This window comes from Coccinella septempunctata, chromosome 9, assembly GCF_907165205.1.
Source record: "Coccinella septempunctata chromosome 9, icCocSept1.1, whole genome shotgun sequence".
NCBI lineage: Eukaryota > Metazoa > Arthropoda > Insecta > Coleoptera > Coccinellidae > Coccinella > Coccinella septempunctata.
In genome coordinates this window covers 14,119,345-14,141,945 of record NC_058197.1, presented here as the reverse complement: position 1 = coordinate 14,141,945, position 22,601 = coordinate 14,119,345, and the positions used below count along the sequence as shown (strand labels likewise).

At 38.3% G+C, this 22,601-nt stretch overlaps 1 protein-coding gene across 1 annotated transcript in view; it reads right to left on the bottom strand.

Moving 5' to 3' along the window:
- LOC123320639 overlaps positions 1-22,601 on the bottom strand; it is a 52,126-nt gene that overhangs the window by 12,185 nt on the left and 17,340 nt on the right. Inside the window, exons 2-4 of the mRNA XM_044908013.1 lie at positions 18,317-18,771; positions 17,109-17,303; positions 16,734-17,053 (exon numbers count right to left, since the gene is read on the bottom strand). Of these exons, the coding sequence (XP_044763948.1) occupies positions 16,734-17,053; positions 17,109-17,303; positions 18,317-18,675 (874 nt within the window). The 5' untranslated portion in view covers positions 18,676-18,771. The remainder of the gene's footprint in view (positions 1-16,733; positions 17,054-17,108; positions 17,304-18,316; positions 18,772-22,601) is intronic.

The following is a 22,601-nucleotide window of genomic DNA, read 5'->3' as shown; positions in this document are numbered from 1 at the left end:
TTTCTCCGAGTTGGATTCCTAAGTCATTAAGAGTAGCTGGATGATTTTCTGAAGTTCTCAGCCTTCTATTGAGGTTGTCCCAAACCTGCTCAATCTGATTGATATCTGGATTTCTTGCTGGCCATTCCATTCGAGAGAATTCACCCTCTTCAAGGTACTCCTGAACGATGCGCGCACGATGGGGTCTGGCATTATCGTTCATAAAAATGAAATTTTCAGCAATGTATTGGGCAAATGGCACTACATGCTCTACAAGAATGTTCCTTATATACTTATCAGCATTCATAGCTCCATTATCAACGACCACTAGGTCTGTGCGAGCAGTCAAAGATATTCCACCCCATACCATAATCGATCCTCCCCCGAAACCAGTAGGATTCAGGAAATTGCACTGAGCATATCTTTCATGTGGACGTCTGTATACAAGGGAACGTCGATCACAATGGTAGAGGCAGAATCTAGACTCATCTCTGAAGATAACTCTTTCCCAATCGGCCTCTTCCCAATGGATATGCTCTCTCGCAAAATCCAAACGCGCCCTTCTATGGGCTGGGGTAAAAGCTGGGCCTCTTGCCGCGACACGAGGCCTTAAATCATATTCTCTGAGGCGATTTCTTATTGTCTGAGTGCTAATTTGCACCTCATAAGTTTGCTCAAGCTGAATTTGAAGGAGGCGAGCGGTTGCAAACCGTTGTCTCAACGAAGAAACTCTCAAGTATCGTTCTTGAATGGCAGTTGTTACCCGTGGTCTACCCTGTCCTGGTTTTCGGACATTCATACTTGTCTTCCTGAATCGCTGCAACATTCTGGACACACTTGTATGGGAAACTCCAAAGTTTTCTGCAATTCTTGTGTATGTCCACCCTTCTTCTCGCAAAACTACCGCTTGGGCACATTCCTCTTGGGTCAAATGAGCGTTGCATAGCGATCGAGTATAGAAAATCAAACGAAAGAAAAACTATTGATCACTAGAATTGATCGAAAACAACTGATTTTAGAATGGAGCCAATACATTCAAAATCTGATAAAATCGTCTTTTTTATTCCTGCTGGGAAAAAACATCTGTATTGAAGAGAACCGTTGAAAGTGGATAACATATGCATGCATAATTCTGATAAAAATAATTATCATTGAGAACACCTTCAGTTGTAGAATAAATTTGAGATTTCCATAATGTGCGTTAATTTTTTTGAGCAGTGTAATTTTGTTTGCCAGTTGACTTCCAACAATCCTTTAGGATAGCAGATCAATTTCAGGGGAATCAGGACAGTCCCCAGAACATTGAGATTTATGTCTGTGTTGGTGTATTTGGCGTAAAATTTATAGACGATAATGGAACATATAGGTACAAGTCTTTCTCGAAAAGATTTTTCAATAGTGATTAAAAGAATATCCGTACAACTCAAAATAGTACTTTGAAAGTTTTTTTGCGACGTTTTACAAGAAAACATTCATCCTGGATCTCTCCGAAGACTTCCATTACGAAGCAATTAACAAGACTCCCGTTAGGTCAGGAACACAGTCAAATTCGATTATCGAATAACGTTCCTCATTTGACTCAACTACGTATGCGTGATCAGATTACGAGCATATGAAATTATTCTAATACAGCCTCAGGTCTTGGAGTTGGTAAAAATGTACGTTGCATCGCGGGACATACAGTTATTCCTCCAATAACTAATGACCCAGAGGCGCATCCCATCCATTTTTTTTTTTGGAGTGTTCACTACGTTAGTTTTGGAATAGTACCGTTCGATGGATCGATATTAACGGAAGAATCGAACTGGATTCGTTTCAGTTTTGGTCCTTCCCGTTTCCGAAACATTGTATTCGTTGTTATATACAGAGTGTCCAACGGTGGGTGCACTGAGAACGGATCATAGGATTGTTCTGAAAATTTGAGTACTACAAACTTCGTTATTTTAAATGGGACACCCTGTTTATTACTACTATTTTATTCGCTTCTCTATCCTCATCTGAGTATTTTTGTCTAGTACTTCACTATCCCTATTTCTGATACTTTCGGAGATATTGAAGGTTTTTCACAGAAACATGAATCCAATGAAATAGGCAGAGATAAGACGTTTTATGTTTTAGGAAGCAGAAATTTTGAAAATAGTTCACTGAGATCCTGAGGATGAGTTCATGATATACACATCAGTATCAGGACTAGGTATAGGGAAGTACTAAACAAAAATACTCAAGTGGGAATAGAGGAAAGTTTCAATAAATAGGGTAATCCACTTAAAATAATTTGTTAAATTAGGTATTCCGTAAGGTAGCATAGTTGGTCCTCTATTGTTCCTTATGGACATAAATGATGCATACAAATGTGTTTATAGACTACATTGTTCTTCAACCTTAAGTTGTCTTTCTGCTAACTATGCTGATGATAAGAATTTCCTCATAACAACACAGGATTTGCAAACCCTACTTGATCATTTATCTGTGCAACATCATATTGGATGAAGCAACTGAAGCAACTTTGTACTTCCAAATGTTGTAAATCTAAATGAATTAGATTAGATTGAGCTCTGAGACAAAGCTCTTAGGTTTGATTTTGGATGATGTGTCATCCTGGGAAAGTCAAAGAGAAAAGCTAAATAAAAAGTTTAGTTCTGTACTTCTGCATGTTTCAGCATTGGGGTATTGTCGAAATATCTAAATCAAAGTGGTCTCTTCTTTTCAAATTTTGAATCTCTTGTTGGATAAGGTCTTGTTTTTATGGCAGTGCAAAGACAGCAGGAAACATTTTCCCCACTCAGAAGAGAGCTATCAGAGTAATCAGATTTCAGAACATCTTGTAGAGGTTATTTTAATTAAAGCAATATGATAACCACATCTGCTCTTTCCATTGAGGAATGTTTAATGTTGCAAGATAGAGAGAATATTTCAGTATTAACTTAACCATGTCACTCTTATAGTATCAGAGATTATCAATATACGTATCCTGTGCATAGATTAGCTATTACAGAAAAAAGGAGCAAAATAGTTGCCATTGAGAATTAGAAGAATCGATAATCCAAGGGCCTTTAAGAGTGGAATACATAAGTTTTTGATGAAGCTTGAGTCATATACGGTTCAGGAATATTGTAATGCCACTTTGTGTTAGCACATAAAGAGGGTGAATCTTTGACACGTACAAATATTTTAACAGTAGGTTCTTGAGGTCAAAAGAAACATTTTTCTCCCATACCATTTTTTTCTATTCGGCCCTGATGAAAAAAAATAGCCCTTTCAAGTTTTAATAATGAGCTCTGCCAGAATGACTAGCTAAATCTGTGAGACTACACATCTGTGGATCTTTAAACAGAGTTGTATTCAACCAAAGTACTCAATTTTTTAAATATCTCAGATACTTTTTAATTTTTGAACATCAAATTACCCGAAAATGGCGCATTATACGAGAAAATATAAAGAATACTGTTATTCTACAAAACGTTCAAATATTCATTAGATAGCGTCCAACTTAGTTTCAAGAGGTTCTTTAAATTTTTGGTAGTTTTATGGTGCGTAATGGTCACCAACAATGTCATCTAAGACAGATAATGCACATCAGATGGTTCCACAAAGTTTCGAATGCAGAAGTCTTGCAACGGGCGAGTTGTACAACAATTGAGACTCAAGTATCGAGGGCCCGACTCAGATGGAGCGGCCACATTCTGAGGATGCAAGACACAAGACTCCCCAAAATAGCTCCATATGGCGAATTCACTGAGGGAGCCCGGAAATCAGGAGGCCAGTTAAACTGTTTAAGGATACACTACATCAATCCCTAAAATTAGTTAATGCCAATCATAACTGAGAACAACTAGCGTTAGACAGGTCACAGTGGAGGTCTTTGGTACACAGTTACAATGGAGAATCGAGAAGGATACAGCGGAGGCCAGATCTGGTTGGTGACTATCCATGCCCTGAGTTTGGAAGGATCTGCAGGTCACGATTGGGTCTCTTCAGTCACTGGGGGGCACACAGTCGCAACTAGCCCTAAGAAATTTTTTTTTTCTTTTTTTTGTAGATTTATTCCCGGTAACGTTCAGCGTACAGCGATGGATGGATGGATGAATGGCCACCATGAAGAAACTGGAAGACGTGGGTGATATCTTGTGTTGGAAGAAGATTCAGCGAATAAATGAGAAACTATATTCCGAAATTCGTTTCTGAGGTAGGACTGAAAATAAATCTTTTATGGTTTTTCAACAGCCTGTATCTTTTAAACCGAGCCGATTCGGAAAAAACGGCAAAGGAAAAAAGTGTTTCTTTTGACCTCAAGAATATACTGTTATAATATTTTTACGACTCAAAGACTCATCCTGTATAAGGATGAAATCATACTCCAGACAAGGATCAAAAATCTTACAAACGAATGAATGAACCCCGAGACCATAGAAACAGGTTGGCCAACCATACCACTCCATCATTCTCGCCAATTTCAACGATTCTTTTAGTGTGAACCCTACGTACGCAACGACAAATCAACTTCCGTCCCAAACCGCCCATTCAACTTCACTTTCGCCAACTTTCCTCCGCAAGTCGAGCCATTCTTCATTGTCGTCTTAATTAAAATCGCGCGAACCCCGCTGGGATGAGTTCTGGCGGTCCAGCCGGCGGATCCATGCGGCGTTTCTGACAAAAATGGAGATGCGGCATGGATGTGGCCGCATCCAGGTCACCAAATGGGCAAGGGGGTCACGCTAGGTTGATTACTGCTGGCTCCAACCGACCGCACCGAGGAAATTGTGTGGTCGTGGTCGTTGTTGCGCGGGTTTCATGCGAAGAGGCAGAGGAACAGTAGGTGACAATTGATGGCAGTTTGCCATATTTCAACAGACTCTTAACGATTCAGATCGGACCACATGAGATGTGCAGGGTACAGCAGAGCCGATTGACGAGTTTAGAAGGGCCCTTTGTGTTCCTTAGGGTCCGTAGTTTTAGTTTAGTTGGACCAGGTTGTATCAGGGCTTAGCCTTTCGTACGTTTCGCGAAAATAAACCTCAATTTCCTGTACTGGGCTACAGCAAATCCTCTTCAAATCCATGAAAGACCCCTACACTCACCTAAAGTCACAGTTTGGTGGGCTGTGTCCCAAATGGGTGTAATAGGCCCGTACTTTTACATGGAGGAAAATGTCACCGTCACAGTACCTTCCCAGCATTACGTTTCGATGTTGAGAACCATCCCACAGCCCTAATTAGGAAAATTTAATGAAGAACACGATCTAGGTGACATCTGGTTTCAGCTGGATGGGGCTGTAGCCCAACAGCTCTAATTTCATTAGCTTACCTGATGGGTTTCATTGAGAGGAGAAAGGAGGTTGTCAGAGCATTTACATGATTCGAGCATCTGCGACTTCTCCTTTAGGGCTATATTGAAGATAAGGTCATCAAACATGGTCCACACGAATCTAACAGTGCATAACCGATGAAATCTGGGCCATGCTGCCCGCTATATGCCAATAAGCTGTCGAATGTTATATATAGCTTTCTAAGCTTGAGAACAAAAACTATATTTCCAACTGATTTGAACGAATGAAACTGTTGTCCTCCAACTTTTATCACTATTTTATTATAAACCTTTTCATCGACTGTTCAGCACCCTGTACTACACAAAAACTGTTATCCCCAAGCATAATCTCTTGGCAAAACTATCGGATATTATGCCAATCATCTTCGATTTCGAAAAGGCATCCACATGGTTTACTGATGGATCAAAATCAGATAGAGGCACCGGCATTGGCGTATATTGACCTAAACTGAGTGTCCCTAACTGAAACTCTGTGAAGTTAACCCTCTATTTCACAGACAGAGACGCCGGCTGTTTACGTATGCGCACAGGAGTGTCTTAAAATGAACCTCAAAGGTGCGCATATCTATATCACCACGGACAACCACGTTGAGGTCCCTGAAATCACACTGCCAGGGATCTCTGCTGACATGGGAGTACTGTAATACCATAAAGCAACTAGCCAGAGGTAAAAAGGTGACTCTACCATGGGTACCAGGTCATTGTGGTGATGAAGGAAATGACAAAGCCGATGAACTTGCAGAAAGAGCATCAAGGTTATCACCATTTTCCCGATTCGGCACTGATACTATATTCTATACCTTGACAATTCGAAATTTTTTCTTCAGTAAAACTCGCGCGTTATGCTCAAACACCTTCTTGGTTTATTTTTCCGCACGTGCTTCAATCTCCACAATCTCCAGCAAGAACAATATCCTGCTCTTTCAGAACTGGAATAAGAACAAATCAAAGTATGAACACTTGCACCTCAATTAATTGGATCCACGGCCAACCGCGAAAAAGATTTATCGCCCGCCTCATGCCGTCAATTTGCATGAGCCTCCGCTCTGTTTGCGCTTAACGGGCTGGTCCAAGACGTGCAAATAAGTCAACAGGTGATAGCTCTGGGCTGTAGGGTGCCCCAGAATGCGGAAGCGGACAAGTGGGATGAGGCAGGCCATGGGACCGATCATTTTGGCCCGATGGAGCCACAGCGATATATCAAGCGACATTATTGATTGTTACAACAGGTTGGTCATCTGTATAGATTTATATGAGGCGCCGATATACAGGATGAGCTTTGACTCGTACAAATATATTAACAGTAGATTCTTGAGGTCAAAAGAAACACTTTTTTCCTATACCATTTTTTCAGAATTGGCTTGGTTTAAAAGATACAGGCTGTTGAAAAACCATAAAAAAATTTATTTTCAGTTTGATCTCACGAACGGTTTTATCGAATGAAATGAATTTCGGAATATAGTTTTTCATTTATTTGATGAATCTTTTTCGAACACAAGATATCACCCACGTCTTCCAGTTTTCTCATTATGACCATTACTTACCATAAAAATACCAAAAATTCAAAGAACCCAACTCTTGAAACTAAGTTTGACGCTATCTAATGAATATTTGAACGCTTTGTAAAATAAAAGTATTCTTCATATTTTCTCGTAAAATAAGTCGTTTTCGAGTAATTTGATGTTCAAAATCAAAAAGTATCTGTGAAATTTGTAAAATTGGGTACTTTGGCTGAATGCAACTCTGTTTAAAAGATCCACAGATGTGTAGTGTCACAGATTTAGCTAGTTATTCTAAAGGATATTTTATTTTTTCAGGAGTAGCTCATTATGAAAACTTAAAATGGCTGTATTTTTTATCAGGGCCGAATAGGAAATCTACTGTTGAAAATGTGTACGAGTCAAAGACTCATTCTGTACAGGGTGTAAATAACTAGTTGCGAAAAAATTTAAGGTGTGATTCCTTGTCAAAATGTGGGTCTTTCATAGATTTTTTGCATCTGTAGTTTGTTGCTGTTAACGCCCTGCCTTATCTGCAACTTAGGACAGAGAAGTACCTCTGAAAATGCAATAGGTTCTTTTTGAATTTACCAGCTTCAATTGAAAGTGGATCATCGATATCAGAACTGCGTCCAAATGTCTAACTTTCAAATCACAAACTCGATGTACCTTATTACAATTGTGTCAGCGTAAATCTCCTGAAAATTATGCCAATAGAACAGCGAAAACGCGTGCTCGTTCTCCACAACGGAAATTATAAAGGTCACCGGGTAACTACGGACAGGCTAATCGTGTTAATAACGAATAACAATCTTTTCATTCCCACAAAATTCGATTGTAATAAAAGAGTACAAAATCCAGTTGACACACAACGAGGTGAACTAACAGGTTCTTATGGTTTCTGTTGCAGTTTGGTCATACCAAACTACTACGGTTTCATTACAATGCGTCGCTGAAAAGAATGGGTTACGGTATCAAGCAAAGTTTGAACGAGATGTTGAAGATAGCATAATTGAGAATGTTCAGGCAGTTTTCACATACCTTGTAATTTCGTTGTTTGTAATTCACACCGTTGAATAATTCACCATTAAACCATTGTTAGTTCTTGGGTCTGATTTAGGTCGTACCTCAGACTGTTTCATGATTTTGCTGGTAGTATTGTAAAGTTTTGGATAATTTCATTGGTCGATTGATTTATATTTATTTCAGATATTCTATTTGTAGAACCTGCAAGACGCAAGGACGTAAGCCACTGTGTCACCTCTGTGTCTATCTACCCTTAGCTTCTGCCCATTTACCAATTAATCACACCAGAAATGTTTGGACAATCTTTTTAACCCCATGTTTTCGTCCTACACAGTGTGCAAAATGTCAAATTTGCAAGGCCAACCGACGCTCTTATAGAATGAATGAACTAAATGTCCCTGAATCGTCGCCAAAGTCTTTAATGTCATAATTTCTCACTTTTTCCATTTCCATCATCAGCAATGGGCATGAATTCTAACGCCCACGTAGCTCGGTCGTAAAAGACATCGTGTCATAATCTACCATGATAGACCATCCACGAAACAGGTAACAATGTTAATCTAGCAATTAGTTGCACAACAAAAGACTCAACTGTGACTAAATGCGAATTTTTCCAAAGGTTGCCCTCACCGTTACAAGCTCGACGTTAGTTGTGGTTTCGTATTTTCTCCTGAAAGAACGGCAATTGTTGGAGATTAATGATAAAGGAAGAGGAAGGTGCGTATGTGGAATATCATCGTTCGGAATGAAGGTATCGTAAGATTATAATGCGATTAAGAAGTCGGTCTTTGTGCATTGTTGTGGGCGAAAATTAGTATGAACTTTCACCGTATAGAAGAACGATTGTTTGGTTGCATTATACCACTTCTTTCATTTCTGTACGGAAGAATTTCGTCATAATACATATAAATATGTTCAGAACCGAACTTGTCCTGCTTGTTAGAAGCAAGGTCACCAGTATCATTGTTGATCTGGGAAATGGGAATGATGGAGCTTACAACCCTAGAAAAAGGGAGATTCTCTTTGCTAGGAGAAGGTTAGCTGTAACATCAAGTCTTCGAATTTATCTTGAGCTGGTCTTACTCTATTTGACCAAGTCTTGGTGTAATATTGGACCTCAAACCACTGTAGAATATTCAAGGATCTTTTGGTCCACTCAGAGAGTTCTTGGCAATGACCAATGACATTGTATTGGGAGTATAATCCTAACATATGAATCTATGTTTGGTGGACTTCTATGGAGAAGGCTGAACTCAACCGAAATAGTGTTACTCTAGAGGAGATTCCAAAAAGTTGCTTGGGAACTTGAACACTGCAAGATCTAAGATGCATCTGGATCAAAGCAAGGATATGCTACACCTCCTTACTGGATTTCTTACAGGGCATTGTCTCCTTCAGGAAAGACCTAAGGAGAATGCGTCTGGCAGAAACTGACGATGCAAATTTCGTAGAAAGTAGGATGAAACTCCAGATCACCTGATCTCAGAAGTCTCCCCATTGCTAGCCAAAGCAAAGAATGCTTTGAGCGGTGAAATCACAGGAGAGCCCACTGAGCTTTTTTGAGCTGGCCTTTTAAATCTATCATACATTTGTCGAAAGCTTTTCTTCAGATGGCTCGATAAGTAATTTTTCCTATGGGGCACAAGACACAAGGAGAGGTCTCAGGCAGTCAGGGCTTGTGAATGGAAGCCTTCCTTTAAGTATGCGGAAAAAAAAGTCCTTACCCTTGAAAGGATTCAATTTACCTTCGTTTAAACTGGTGGTTGTATCTTCAAGACAAATGAAGATACCGTGAAGCGGTTTTCACTAATGGACTTTTCACGAAAATCGAGCTTATCAGGATTATTCACTATCTAGTCTAGAAGGTCCACAAACAGCCAAAATAAAGCTATTAAGGATACCTTATACACTGAAGAAAAGGTTCATGCTCTTGGCACATGTCACCTCAGAAAACTGAAGAAGAATTTCTTCATCGAAATGATTAATAAAAAATATTCTTCATCGCTGGGTTATACAGCTTCGATGAGACTTCAATGGGAGGTTGATAAATGAACAGTAATATTCAATATAACCAACTTCCGTCCTGAGCCACACGACCGAACAAAATCAACCTCAAACAAAGCGTAAAATCGGAATTTTATCCGATAATTATGATTGGAAACACAACTTTATCATTATAACCGCGGAAATGTACGCGTTCAAGTGCAAAGAAAATATTACCCACTCGTATCACTTATAGTTATACGCACAAGCCAACGAACGAAAGTGAAATTCAGAGGTAGCCACTAAAAAACGAACGATTGTCGATTACATTACATACGCTGAAAGTCGGAAATGAACTGCCTGCCATTAATGCATAAGCGGCAATATTGCCCGAGGAAACAATCAGTAATAACTCAATTCTCTTTTTGAGGTCGAAACTTCTGGAAAAAAAATTGTTTCCCTCTGCCCGCACATAAGAGAAAATGTAAATAGAGTAAAACAGCGTGAGCTTGGACAGCTAATGTTTGTAATTACTGGTAATTTGCCTGTATGGTAATACCGAGTTCATTGCCGTTCACTTTTTTGTTATTGTGGGTTCATAAAATGCACATTCCTATGTTGCGCGGAAAGTTTCTCTTAGAGTCTGGAAGCAGAGACAATGCGTCTGTTTAGGAGGCACGTGTAGGCACTCATTCATTCATCCATTCTTTGCTATATCTCTTTACCGAGATTCAATCTACAAAGACTCAAAAACAAAACTATCGGTGCTATCAAACTCACAATTTCTTAGGGCTACTTGCGACTGTGTGCCCTCCTGTGACTGAAGAGACCCAACCGTGACCCACAGAACCTTCCACACTCCGGGAATGGATAGTCACCAACCAGATCTTGCAGCCGCTGTATTCTTCTCGAATCTCCATTATAACTGTGGACCAAAGACCTCCACGGTAATCTGTCTAACTCTAGTTGTTGCCAGTTATGATTGGCATTAACTGATTTCAGGTATTGATGCAGTATATCCTTAAACCGCTTATACTGGCCTCCTGGTTTCCGAGCTCCCTCTGTGAATTCGTCATATTTTGGGGAGTCTTGTGTCTTGCATACTCAGAATTTGGCCGATCCATCTGAGTCGGGCCTTCGCTACTTCAGTCTCAATTGTTATACAACTCGCGCGCTGCAAGACTTTTGCATTTGAAACTTTGTGGAACCATCTGATTTGCATCATTTGTCTTAGGTGCTTTTGTTCAAGCTGTTTAATATGTCGCCTGTAGGGCGTCCAGCTTTCACTTCCATAAAGAAGCGTTGGGATAGCCACTGCTTTGTAAACAGCTATCTTGGTCTTCAGATTGAGATCGTGATTTTGAAACACCCTGTCCTTCAGCTTCCAGAATGCCCGTGATGCCGAATTGATACGGTTGTGTATTTCCGTGTCTAGGTTAGCCCTAGTATTTATGAAGCTTCCCAAGTATTCGAACTGCTTGACCTGTTCTAGAGTTTCATCCTCCAGGCTGATATCTGTTTGAAGGCTTTCTGGCAAACTTACCAGGATTTTGGTTTTGTCAATATGGAGTCCAAGGCTTAAAGCTTCGTATATGGGTTTATAGGTGTCCAAAATTATCTGTAGATCCTCTGAGCTGGTAGCGATAAGTCCGCAGTCGTCTGCATATTGAAGTTCCGTGATAAACTTTGTAAGGGTTGTTGCTCTGGGCTCTCAAGATAATAAAAGGAAGCCCCTTATAAGTCCAGATTCTTTACAACTCCAATATCCACAACTGTGAGTTCAAAAGCTTCTCGAAAAGTTGTCAGAGATCAACAAACTAACAAACTTAGAAGAAGAATAACAAGGTCGTTTTAGGGAACAGGAAACAGAGCTTTTGTTTTCGCATCTAATTATGTGTTTTGGATTTATCGCCATAGTCTGATAGCAGGAGATCAAACTCCTGGCCAATATTTATCCCACTTTTTCGCAGAATTCAAACAATAAATACCCAATCTCGACGTATAGTTGGAGTAAAAGATATACGTTCGAAAATAGCGAACCAAGCAGGTATCACGCAAGCTGCGACACGCTCAACAGCTTCCATAATTCCATTGTTTCATTTCCATCTCGTTAAGACTACCCATCTCAATTGCACTAATTAGTCTACAGTTAAAATTGGAGGAGTAAGTCGACTGCTCCTCGAGTCAACGAATGACAAACGACTTCTGGGTCTAACTAGCATAACTGGACCAGTCTTTATCGTGCCATCTCGTGGGTAGTCTCCATCAAACCTGCGTTTCCTCATTTCCATCCGTCATAGGGAACGGAAATGAATAGGCCGATGGAGTGGATCATTTGAGCAATTAATTCTTGTGCTATTCTGACCGCCGGCGTTAGATACATCTTGAGATTCGTCCGACAAGTTTGCTCTTCCTGGTTTTCATGTATAATTATGGTGGATTTGTAGGAAAACTGAACACGCTAATTCGTTAAGCACTATTTGAATACACAGGGTGTCTACGCTCTTCAGGGAATGGTTAATCAAGCATATCTCTTCTGGTCCAAGAATCTCCTCATTTGAGCCTAAACTAATCAAGAGGCCTCTTCACCATGACCCAGACAACTATAATTTATTTATGTATCGACATCAAACTTTTACGATCGTATTGTTTGAGATTCAAAGAAAGTTTACGATTTGTAAATGGGACCATTCAAAACGATGCCTGATAGTTGCAACGAATCCTGTCAATTTGAATTTATGTTGGTAATATAAAATGCGAACGTGATCTGTCACAAGTAAACAGTTCATTGTTCGCCAAGCCAGGGTCTGAATTTTTATTGTGTGTGTGTGAGATCTGGCTGTGAAATCCTGTAAATTATTGGGACATATTCTGCTTCGAGCTATCTGGGAGGAGAATATTACTCAAGAAATTTCAACCACTCTGTTTGCTTCATTCACCGGATTGATAGAAATCAGAAAGGAAGCATAGCAATGGATATTATTGACGACACATTTTCTGATATTTGTCCTTGATAGAAAGGGAAGCATTTGGCTCCTTAGACACCTGTTAGCAGTAGCACCATATCAATCTGTCATTTCGAATGAATGAACCACATACGCACAATTTCGAGCGAGCTATTTTAATTCGAACATTCATCAACATTCTCGACTATCGTGAAACAAGTTCCTAATAGATTTCTCTTGTACGATATAGAGATCGTCGGTCGAATATTTAGCATCGTGTTCGCCACACCCGTTAATGTGGACCACTTTTGCTTTTAGAATACGATTGTTGCATCACCATTTGTACGATCGTGAGGAAATGGACGAAATCTTTGGCAGGACACGTCTCATTATTGAAGGTTGATTGATTTTGTACTCTATGATATATGAGAAGCTACTTTCACAGGAAGTTCAAGCTCAAAATCTGAATAGGACTTGTTTGTTGAATTATGTAGAGGCAGGTGAAGAGTTTTAGGTGTTCATGTCCTCAGATAATTGCCAAATGAGATCAAATTCATTTGGAAATCTCAAAAAATTTAAGTGAATCATTCACGTATTTTTATATAATACATGATATAATAGATATACACTGCGAAAAAAATTGACGCACATTATGGAAATCTCGAATTTTTTCTACAGCTGAAGGTGTCCTCAATGATAATTATTTTCATCAGGATTATGCATGCATATGTTATCCACTTTAAACGGTTTTCTTCAATACAGATGTTTTTTCCCAGCAGGAATTAAAAAAGATGATATAATCAGATTTTGAATGTATTGGCTCCATTCTAAAATCAGTTGTTCTCGATCAATTCTAGTGATCAATAGTTTTTCTTTCGTTTGATTTTCTATACTCGATCGCTATGCAACGCGAAACACGCAATTTGACCCAAGAGGGATGTGCCCAAGCGGTAGTTTTGCGAGAAGAAGGGTGGACATACACAAGAATTGCAGAAAGGTTTGGAGTTTCCCATATAAGTGTGTCCAGAATGTTGCAGCGATTCAGGGAGACAGGTATGAATGCCCGAAGACCAGGGCAGGGTAGACCACGGGTAACAACTGCCATTCAAGAACGTTACTTGAGAGTTTCTTCCTTGAGACAACGGTTTGCAACCACTCGCATCCTTCAAATTCAGCTTGAGCAAACTCATGAGGTGCAAATTAGCACTCAGACAATAAGAAATCGCCTCACAGAATATGATTTAAGGCCTCGTGTCGCGGTCCAGCTCTTACCCCAGCCCATCGAAGGGCGCGTTTGGATTTTGCGAGAGAGCATATCCATTGGGAAGAGGCCGATTGGGAAAGAGTTCTATTCACAGATGAGTCTAGATTCTGCCTCTACCATTGTGATCGACGATCTATTATGGTATGGGGTGGAATATCTTTGACTGCTCGCACAGACCTAGTGGTCGTTGATAATAGAGCTATGAATGCTGATAAGTATATAAGGAACATTCTGGAAGAGCATGTAGTGCCATTTGCCCCATACATTGGTGAAGATTTCATTTTTATGGACGATAATGCCAGACCCCATCGTGCGCCCATCGTTCAGGAGTACCTTGAAGAGGTTGAAGTCTCTCGAATGGAATGGCCAGCAAGAAGTCCAGATCTCAATCCGATTGAGCAGGTTTGGGACAACCTCAATAGAAGGCTGAGAAGTTCAGAAAATCATCCAGCTACTCTTAATGACTTAGGAATCCAACTCGGAGAAATCTGGGAAGGATTAGATCAGAACATTTTAAGATCACTCATTTTGAGTATGAACCGTCGTTGCCCAGCTGTTTTTAACGCAAGGGGTGGAAATACCAAGTATTAAATCATTTATCAGCATTTCAGTATTTTGAAAATTGTTCATTTCTCTTCTTTCACATAAGATTCTGTGAAATCCTGAATTTTTCTTCCATTCAATGTGTCTTGTTTCATTCAAAACCTTCCCGAGAGAACATAAAAAATAAGTTATAAAGTCAATGTAGAGTTAACTTTCATTAAAATTGAGATTTCCAGAATGTGCGTTAATTTTTTTGCGCATTGTATGAAGGAAAATGTAAAACCAAAATGAATATTCCACTTGGCATAGTCGATAGGCTCAAAAAAGGTGGAACGAGATGGATTTTCATTCTAGAATTTCCATATATCCAGATTTGTTCACTCATGTCTTGAGAGTTTCACATGTTAATATCGAAGAATTTCAAAAAGGATCAATCTGAAACTTCGATTTTCTGCATGAATAATTATCAGATTATCATTATCGAAGTTATGTCTCGATGTGCATGCTATTAATCATACACCCGGTATTTATCTGGTACAAACAGACTTTTCCTCTTCGACTTCTTCAACAGAAGAAAGTTGTTCTTCATCGCAGAACCCTCAGGTTATGAAGTGAACGAAAAACGAGGTCAATTTCCTCCTGAATAAAGACTCTCGCTCATATTTGAATTCGAAGGTCGATAGAGTTGTTTATTGTGGAATGCAAGTGAAAAGTTCTCTCCGGTCTTTTTCAATGAAGTATGTCATGATTTTATATGGAGATGAGAGGAGAACTGTTCTTCAAATACCGAGAATATTAGAGATTAACGGTTTTCCTGTGAGGATTTCACGGTTGTCGTTCAATTTTTGCCTTGAAATAGCGTGCATTCCAAGAAAATTGTTGAATGTTTACTGCTCAATTCGATACAGTAATGAAATAGATGAAGGATTCTTCTGTGTTTTGATCGTTTACAGGGTGTGAATGGATTCCTATGGAAAATACGAGAGTTGTTTTTTTCTTGATTAGCAAAGACTTTTTCAAAAATTTCTCTTGGTTAAGTGTTAACCTTTGTAGCAGCCATTGTCGACAGTTTCATGTTGATCGACAATAGTACTCGTCCACCCCATACCAGAACTTGAACATGTCTGATCTGCAATGTCAGAGAAATTACACCGCCTTCCCGACCCACCGCAGACATTGTAACACCTCACCAATGCTTTGAGGGACAAACATTCCTCAAACATTCATTGATAACCTAATTGACACCATACCGAAAAGAGTTAGTGCACTACGAAGGTGTTTGCAACAGAAGGAACGTTTTTAAGCTTGCAGACTCCACCTGCTAGAATATTTATATTGTTCATTTCTCTGGAGCAGCCTTGCTTGGTGTTATCATTTCAGGCAGGCACCTTACTTAATACTTTGAATATTACTATGAATACTCAAATTATCCATTCAAATCTTTGTGCCTACTTGATAGGTTCAATAGAAGAGCTCTTTGCACCACTTTGCAAAAACCAACTGAAACCACTGGTGTTCAAAAACCAATTTCATGGGAGTGGAAGAAAATGAATACAGTCGATATCTCCATTTGCCTACTTTGGTTACATCTCTGTAAATCGCGAATCTTCTTGAGTAATTTCAATTCCTAGTTCAATAAACATGACGCAGGGTACAACATCGAAATCCTTATTCGGTAATCGAGGGAATGATTAACATCTTCTTGGACATTACGAAACGTTATTGCAAAATTAATTGCATCTTCCACCAACATACATACGTCTAAGCTAATCTCTTCCATATTCGTTTACAAATTGTTACGTCGGTGAATCCATATACTTTCCAATAATTTATCTTCATGTACTTTCTTTCTACTACCTTAATCATCGTTTCAAAATCTGGATTATGGAAGAGAGTGCATATACGTCTGAGACAGTCTAAGGCATTTCCGTTTTAAGTTAGACCTGAGTGAAATCTTTCATCATTCAAGGTTCTTGAACTAAACCTGTCTAGCTATATCACCCATTCGAGCCTGTTTTCTTAACTCACAACTGATTTTCTTGTGGTATTATTCAACTCCTGGTGAAAGAACAACAGATTTGATTTGTAAAAAGCTATTACACTCCTAGATAATAAAATCACAAAAATACTTCATATTCAAACAACTATATGTTGTCAATATCTACTCACCGCTTGTGCTGTGGTTATCCAGAGTATTAAACCTGGAATCAGGGATGTTCGGACTATCTGGACTTGGTGGATGATCTGAACCAATGCCTGAACTACCCCCACTACTCTCTATCCGTTTAGCCTTGACATTTTGCCCGACAATGCTGGCATTGAGGCATCTCCTCAACTCAATGCCTGTAAGATTGCCTTTTTGCCTATGGACAGTGTCGTAATCCCTTGGGGGAAGCAGGATGGGTTCGTTTTTTTTGTTGAGTTTAGCCCTGAGTTCAGCAGCAACTGAATCATACAGGGTGGCTATTCGGTTGTTGTCCACGTGGTATCTAGAAGATGATAAAATGGAGTAATTGTGATGGTTCAATGGTGAATGGTCCTTACCTTTCTTCACTGGATTCACTTTCTCTGGTACTGGTTCCAGTGTCACTACCCAACGAAGATTCCAATTTTTTAACTTCTTTGTTGGTTAGATTCAACCTGCTCTCGATCTCTGCGAATTTCTTCTGATTTTCTGGGCTCTCTATGAGGACCTGCAGTTGCTGCCTGAGCAAACCAGCGGTCTCCACACTATCACATCTGAAAGAATATTTTTTCTTGGTTTTCTTGGTGAAGAACAAAGGACAAAGGAAGAAATAAACTTTCGAATATTTGTGGAAAGGGGAATTGTCCCTTTACCTCTGATGGTTTACAAAAATAATCCACGAAGAGAGTACCTGAGTTGAGTCATAAAATATTTTGAAGCACCTCAAAATTAAGGTTCGTGACTTAACTCGAAAACGATAAGTAACATGCATTCGAATACTTTGGGAAAATTGTGATTATTTGATTATGCATTATGACTGAGCAAAATCAAGGAAATCAACTTCTTCTCCTGTTAAATTCTGGTATTTAACCTCCTGTCATACTCTCGATGATCAAAGTATGAGATCACCTTCGAATGATGAGGGAACTTAAGAAAACATCCTGCTTTGCATTCTATTTTGAAGATGCTACTTTTAACCCATGACAAAATTCGTTTGTTAACTATGTAAAGATCAGGTATTTCAAGTTGGTATCTGACCTGTAACCTTTTGAGACCCAAGTCGTATATCTCCAGCATGTATGACTTTGGTTGTCACAGCGGAAAATATGGGATGTAAAAGTGAAAGTGGCAATAGCATAAAACACTTTTTTGCATTGAAAATATACCTATAGGGTGCTTTCAAAGACGAGTCTTCTTTCGACAGGAGGTAGCACTCATCAAAAAGAATCATTTTTCCAAAAGTTGAATGTTCAATTCAAGGTAGCGGAGCTATAACCCCTTGAATTTTGGGAAATTCAGCGAAATTTCGATGAAGAGACTCAGTTCCAACTGAGGTTAGTAATCTACCAGAATCTTTGCAGATATTCATACCATACATCTACCATTCACAGGACAACCCATCACCATCACCAAGATATCAAAACATTGAATAAGAATTAAAAAAGCTATCAGTAAAATGATATGGATCAAGGTTCCACACCAATGTGGCTAGGATTTAGTAGATTCTGTTATATGTTGTGAATATTCATAAGATAATCAGTGTTATGAATAAAATTCATGAGCTCACCTGTAGGCATGTATGTGCAATGGGCATTTGGTGACAGGATTGAAGAGAAGAAGAATACAAGCAATTATATCTTCATGCTGATAAACACAAGTGATCGTATTGTGTGGAATGAAGTGCTTGATCGTTTCATTCTTGGGTTTACTCTTTCCTTGAGCCACTATGTTCTGTATGATCTTCAACCCTTTATGGGATACTTGGAGGGTGACCTTAAAGGGTTCTACCTCCTTCTCCCTCTGCTCCAAGTGTTTTATCACAGGTATAATATATTCGGAACCCCGTAGTCCTTTGGACTCCTTCGCACCAAGGAACCAAACATAGTACAGGGATTTTTTTATGTCTTTCCGTAGTTTCAAGGCCATGTTAGTCTTGGGGCATATTTTTATGGCACTGGTTTATCTTATCGATTATCGATGAGTTATGGCATTGTTCTGGGTTTTGGGTACACACTTCAGTGCCTGAAACGAGAAGAAAATGAATATTAATGAAAATCAAAGATGTCAGAAACAAAGTTTCATATTCAATAAAATTTTCGTCACTATATTTCATAAACGATTATTTCGTATATGGAATAGTAAACCTAATAATGTTTCAAAATTCCTCACGTATCGAAGGAATATTTTTGCAACTTCACACCGCGTTTCTCAACATCCATCGGATTGCTTGATGAAGCGTAAATAATTATAATTTCGTGTCGAAACAAACATTAACTCAATTGACAACCATTTTGGTATTGTTGAAATTTTGAAGTGATATTTACGATTGATTTGCCAATGGTCTCTGGGAAGATAAATATATTCTTGCAAATTTTCTGTCAAATTGCACAGACCGATTGTAATCGTATACGCTGAAGAACCGTTTCATTGGCGTCCTCTTCCATTAGTATGGAGTCACAGTCCTACAGAGGATGTCACGTGACATGATAACAAAATTGGTGCAGAAGAATTAAGAATTACTATTGGTAATCTATATGATTATGTTGTTTGTTAGAAATTCGAAACCTTTCAAATTCTTTAGGAACTTTGAACCTCTCCAATGGAAAACGAAACTTTCGTCTGAAAATATTTTCCTTTCAAATTATCTGAAGAATTTAGTCATACAAATCCTATGAAAGAATCAACCATCCGAATCATCTAAAGAATTGCAGTTGTCAAATTCTCTGTAAAGTTGATCCTTTCAAATTCTCTGGCTATTGGAACCTTTCAAATGCCCAGAAATTGAACCTTTCAAATCTCAAAACCCTTTCAAATCCTCTGAAAATTCAAACGTTTCGAATTTTAGGAAAAATTGAACCTTTCGGACTCTCTGGATTTGAACATTTCAAATTATCTCAAAATCCTTTCAAACCCCCTAGAAATTTGAACCTTTCAAATTCCATGGAAAATTGAGCCTTTCAAATTCTCTGAATTATTGAATGTTTCAAATTCTCTGAAGCACTGAACCTTCTAAATTGAACCTGAAAATTTGTTGCAGTTTTTTTCATTTGGAGGTGTTTATTTTTGATAAAATGATTTTAAGATGCTTTTTAGACTCGAGGAAAGTTCTCTTCAGTCTGCGGATATATTTGTATTTATAACTAGAGAACGCTTGAACTAAATTCTCTAAACATAGCTTCAACTGTGATATACAGCATATTATTTTCGAAATATTCTGGAGAAATCGTAAATCCTGAAGTTGCAAAAACAAGACATTTCAATTTCTCTCTGGAGAATCAATTTCAAATCCTCTGAAAAATCGAACAGTTCCTATTCTCACACAAATGGGATCTTTCAAATCCTGTGGAGATTTGAACTCTTCAATTTCCCTGAAAGATTGAACCTTTCAAATTCTCTGAATAATTGAACCTTTCATATTCTCTTGAAATTTGAACCGTTCAAGTTGTCTGAGTATTTGAACCTTTCAAATTCTCTGATGAATTGAACCTTTCAAATTTTCTGAAGAATTGAACTTTTCAGATTCTCTTGAAATTTGAACCTTTCAAGTCTTTTAAGAAATTGAAGTGTTTCTATTCTCAGACAAATGGGACCTTTCAAATCCTGTGGAGATTTGAACTCTTGAATTTCCCTGAAAGATTGAACCTTACAAATTCTCTGAATAATTGAACTTTTCAGATTCTCTTGAAATTTGAACATTTCAAGTTCTCAGAGTATCTGAACATTTCAAATTCTCTAAGAATTGAACCTTTCAGATTCTCTTGAAATTGGAACCTTTCAAGTCCTCCAAAATATTGAACTGTTCCTATTCTCGGACAATTGAACCTTTCAAATCCTAGGGGTAGAATTGAACTTTTGAATTTCGCTCAAAGATTGAACCTTTCAGATTCCCTGAAGAATTGAACCTTTCAGATTCTCTTGAAATTTGAACCTTTCAAGTTCTCTAAGTATTTCAACCTTTCAAATTTTCTGAGAATTTGATGTAATCTTTTCCATTTTGTGGTTTTTGATGAAATAATTCTTGATTCATAAATGAAATTGTTGGATATTTTTAGGGAAGTTAATACATTTTGCACTCTCTAGATATGAAGCTAATTCTCTTCGGTTTATTTTACATAACTCGACAACAGTTCAACCAAATCTTCATCGTGATATATAGCGTATTATGTTTATAATTTTCTTGGGATAACCTTGCCAATAAAGAAAGATTAAGAAAGGTTTGGCACAAAAAACACTTTTGAAGTTGCCTCAACAAAAATAATGTACTTAGTCACACCACAATCTATTCATGTAAGCAGTCCAATCCAATCACAATCCTTGCAAATAGCATGAGCTAACTCACCATTAAATACCTTGATCTTCAACTTACACATATCATTAGATTGAACAGATAGGATCGATGTAGAACATGATTGTGAACCAGATATTAACGAGCTAGCTTTAATGAATATGCTCATTTTTGTGATAACCGGGTCAATATCTCGAGCGGTATTCAAATTACCTGTTAAAGGAATCCGACAAATTTACGTGTGAAGCAATAAGAAGAAACGAGCAAGAAGCAATTCAGATATAACTGCACTTTAATGGAGCAGGATCTAATTGTTAATTTTTTGCGATTATCACTCAGTTTGATGCAGTTTAGCGATTTGCATCAGAGACAAATGATCAAAGATGATAATTCATCACAACTTAACTTTTATCGTATAAGAATAGTGAGTCAAGTATAAATTTAACCATTCAGTGTTCACAGGTTTGAAACTCTCTGGAAACAAATCATCAAATGGAAAAGTTACTAGATTCGCTAATTTGAAAAACGATTTCCTCAAAAAATGTGAACTAAAGAGACCATTGGCAAGAGATAAATTCAAATCAGTCAACTGACATTTCAACTCATTAAGGAACAAGTCCAACGGCTAAAAATTAACGATTTCCACGAGAACATAAAGTAAACAGTCGACCATACAAGTTCAAAAGAAAGATTCGTGAAAGTTACGCTTGTTAGTTGTAGTACATTTATTCAAGCACTGCGTTTTATGCGAAAAGAACCGACAACTGTCAGTTGAACATTATTGCTGTAAGAGAAAACTGGATCTATACGAAGTTTGTCGTCCGGTGTCCACTTCTTCCGTTTTATGTAACTAAAACTGGAATTTTCAGATTAAAATGGTGAGAACCAATGAGTCTAATAGGTGGGTTTTGTTTAGATAAGAAAGCCGGATGATGGCTATTCGAAAATATCGAGTTTTTTGTTCACCTAATTAAACCGAAATATTTTCGTTAAATCTGAAAGCCTGATGAAACTTTAGCCTGTCCAGAGGTACTTTCACAGAATATTAGACCAAGCCTGGAGGTATGAAAACGTGATCTAGAAGTTTAGAAGGTTACTTCAATCGTCGGAATCAAGCTTTGATTATTTTTGGACTATTTAATTACTGTAACTCTGTTTCCAGAGTTTTTCTGCAGGATAGGGTATGTTCTCACTCTCAGGAAAGTCAGTCTTATGAGCAAATACTCCAATTTGTCTCCCATTGTGCATTAAAGTTTGTAACTGATAGTTTACTTGACATGAACATACAGTTCTTTCTGACAAAATTGGATAATATTGATGTGTTTCAGCAAGAGAGTGCAATAATTCAATTTCTACATGGTATATTTTTTTATTATGTACACTGTATACCAAATTCCTGGATTTTGGCTGTTTCTGGTACTATAGATAGGTAAAAACGTTGAAAGGAGGCTCGGTTTTCGTGGGTAGTAAAAGCCACCCCTTAAATTTGTATCACAAGAACTTTTCTCCTGGTTCATACGAGGATGTATTGATATCTAGTAAGCCAAGACCAGTTCCATGCATAAAA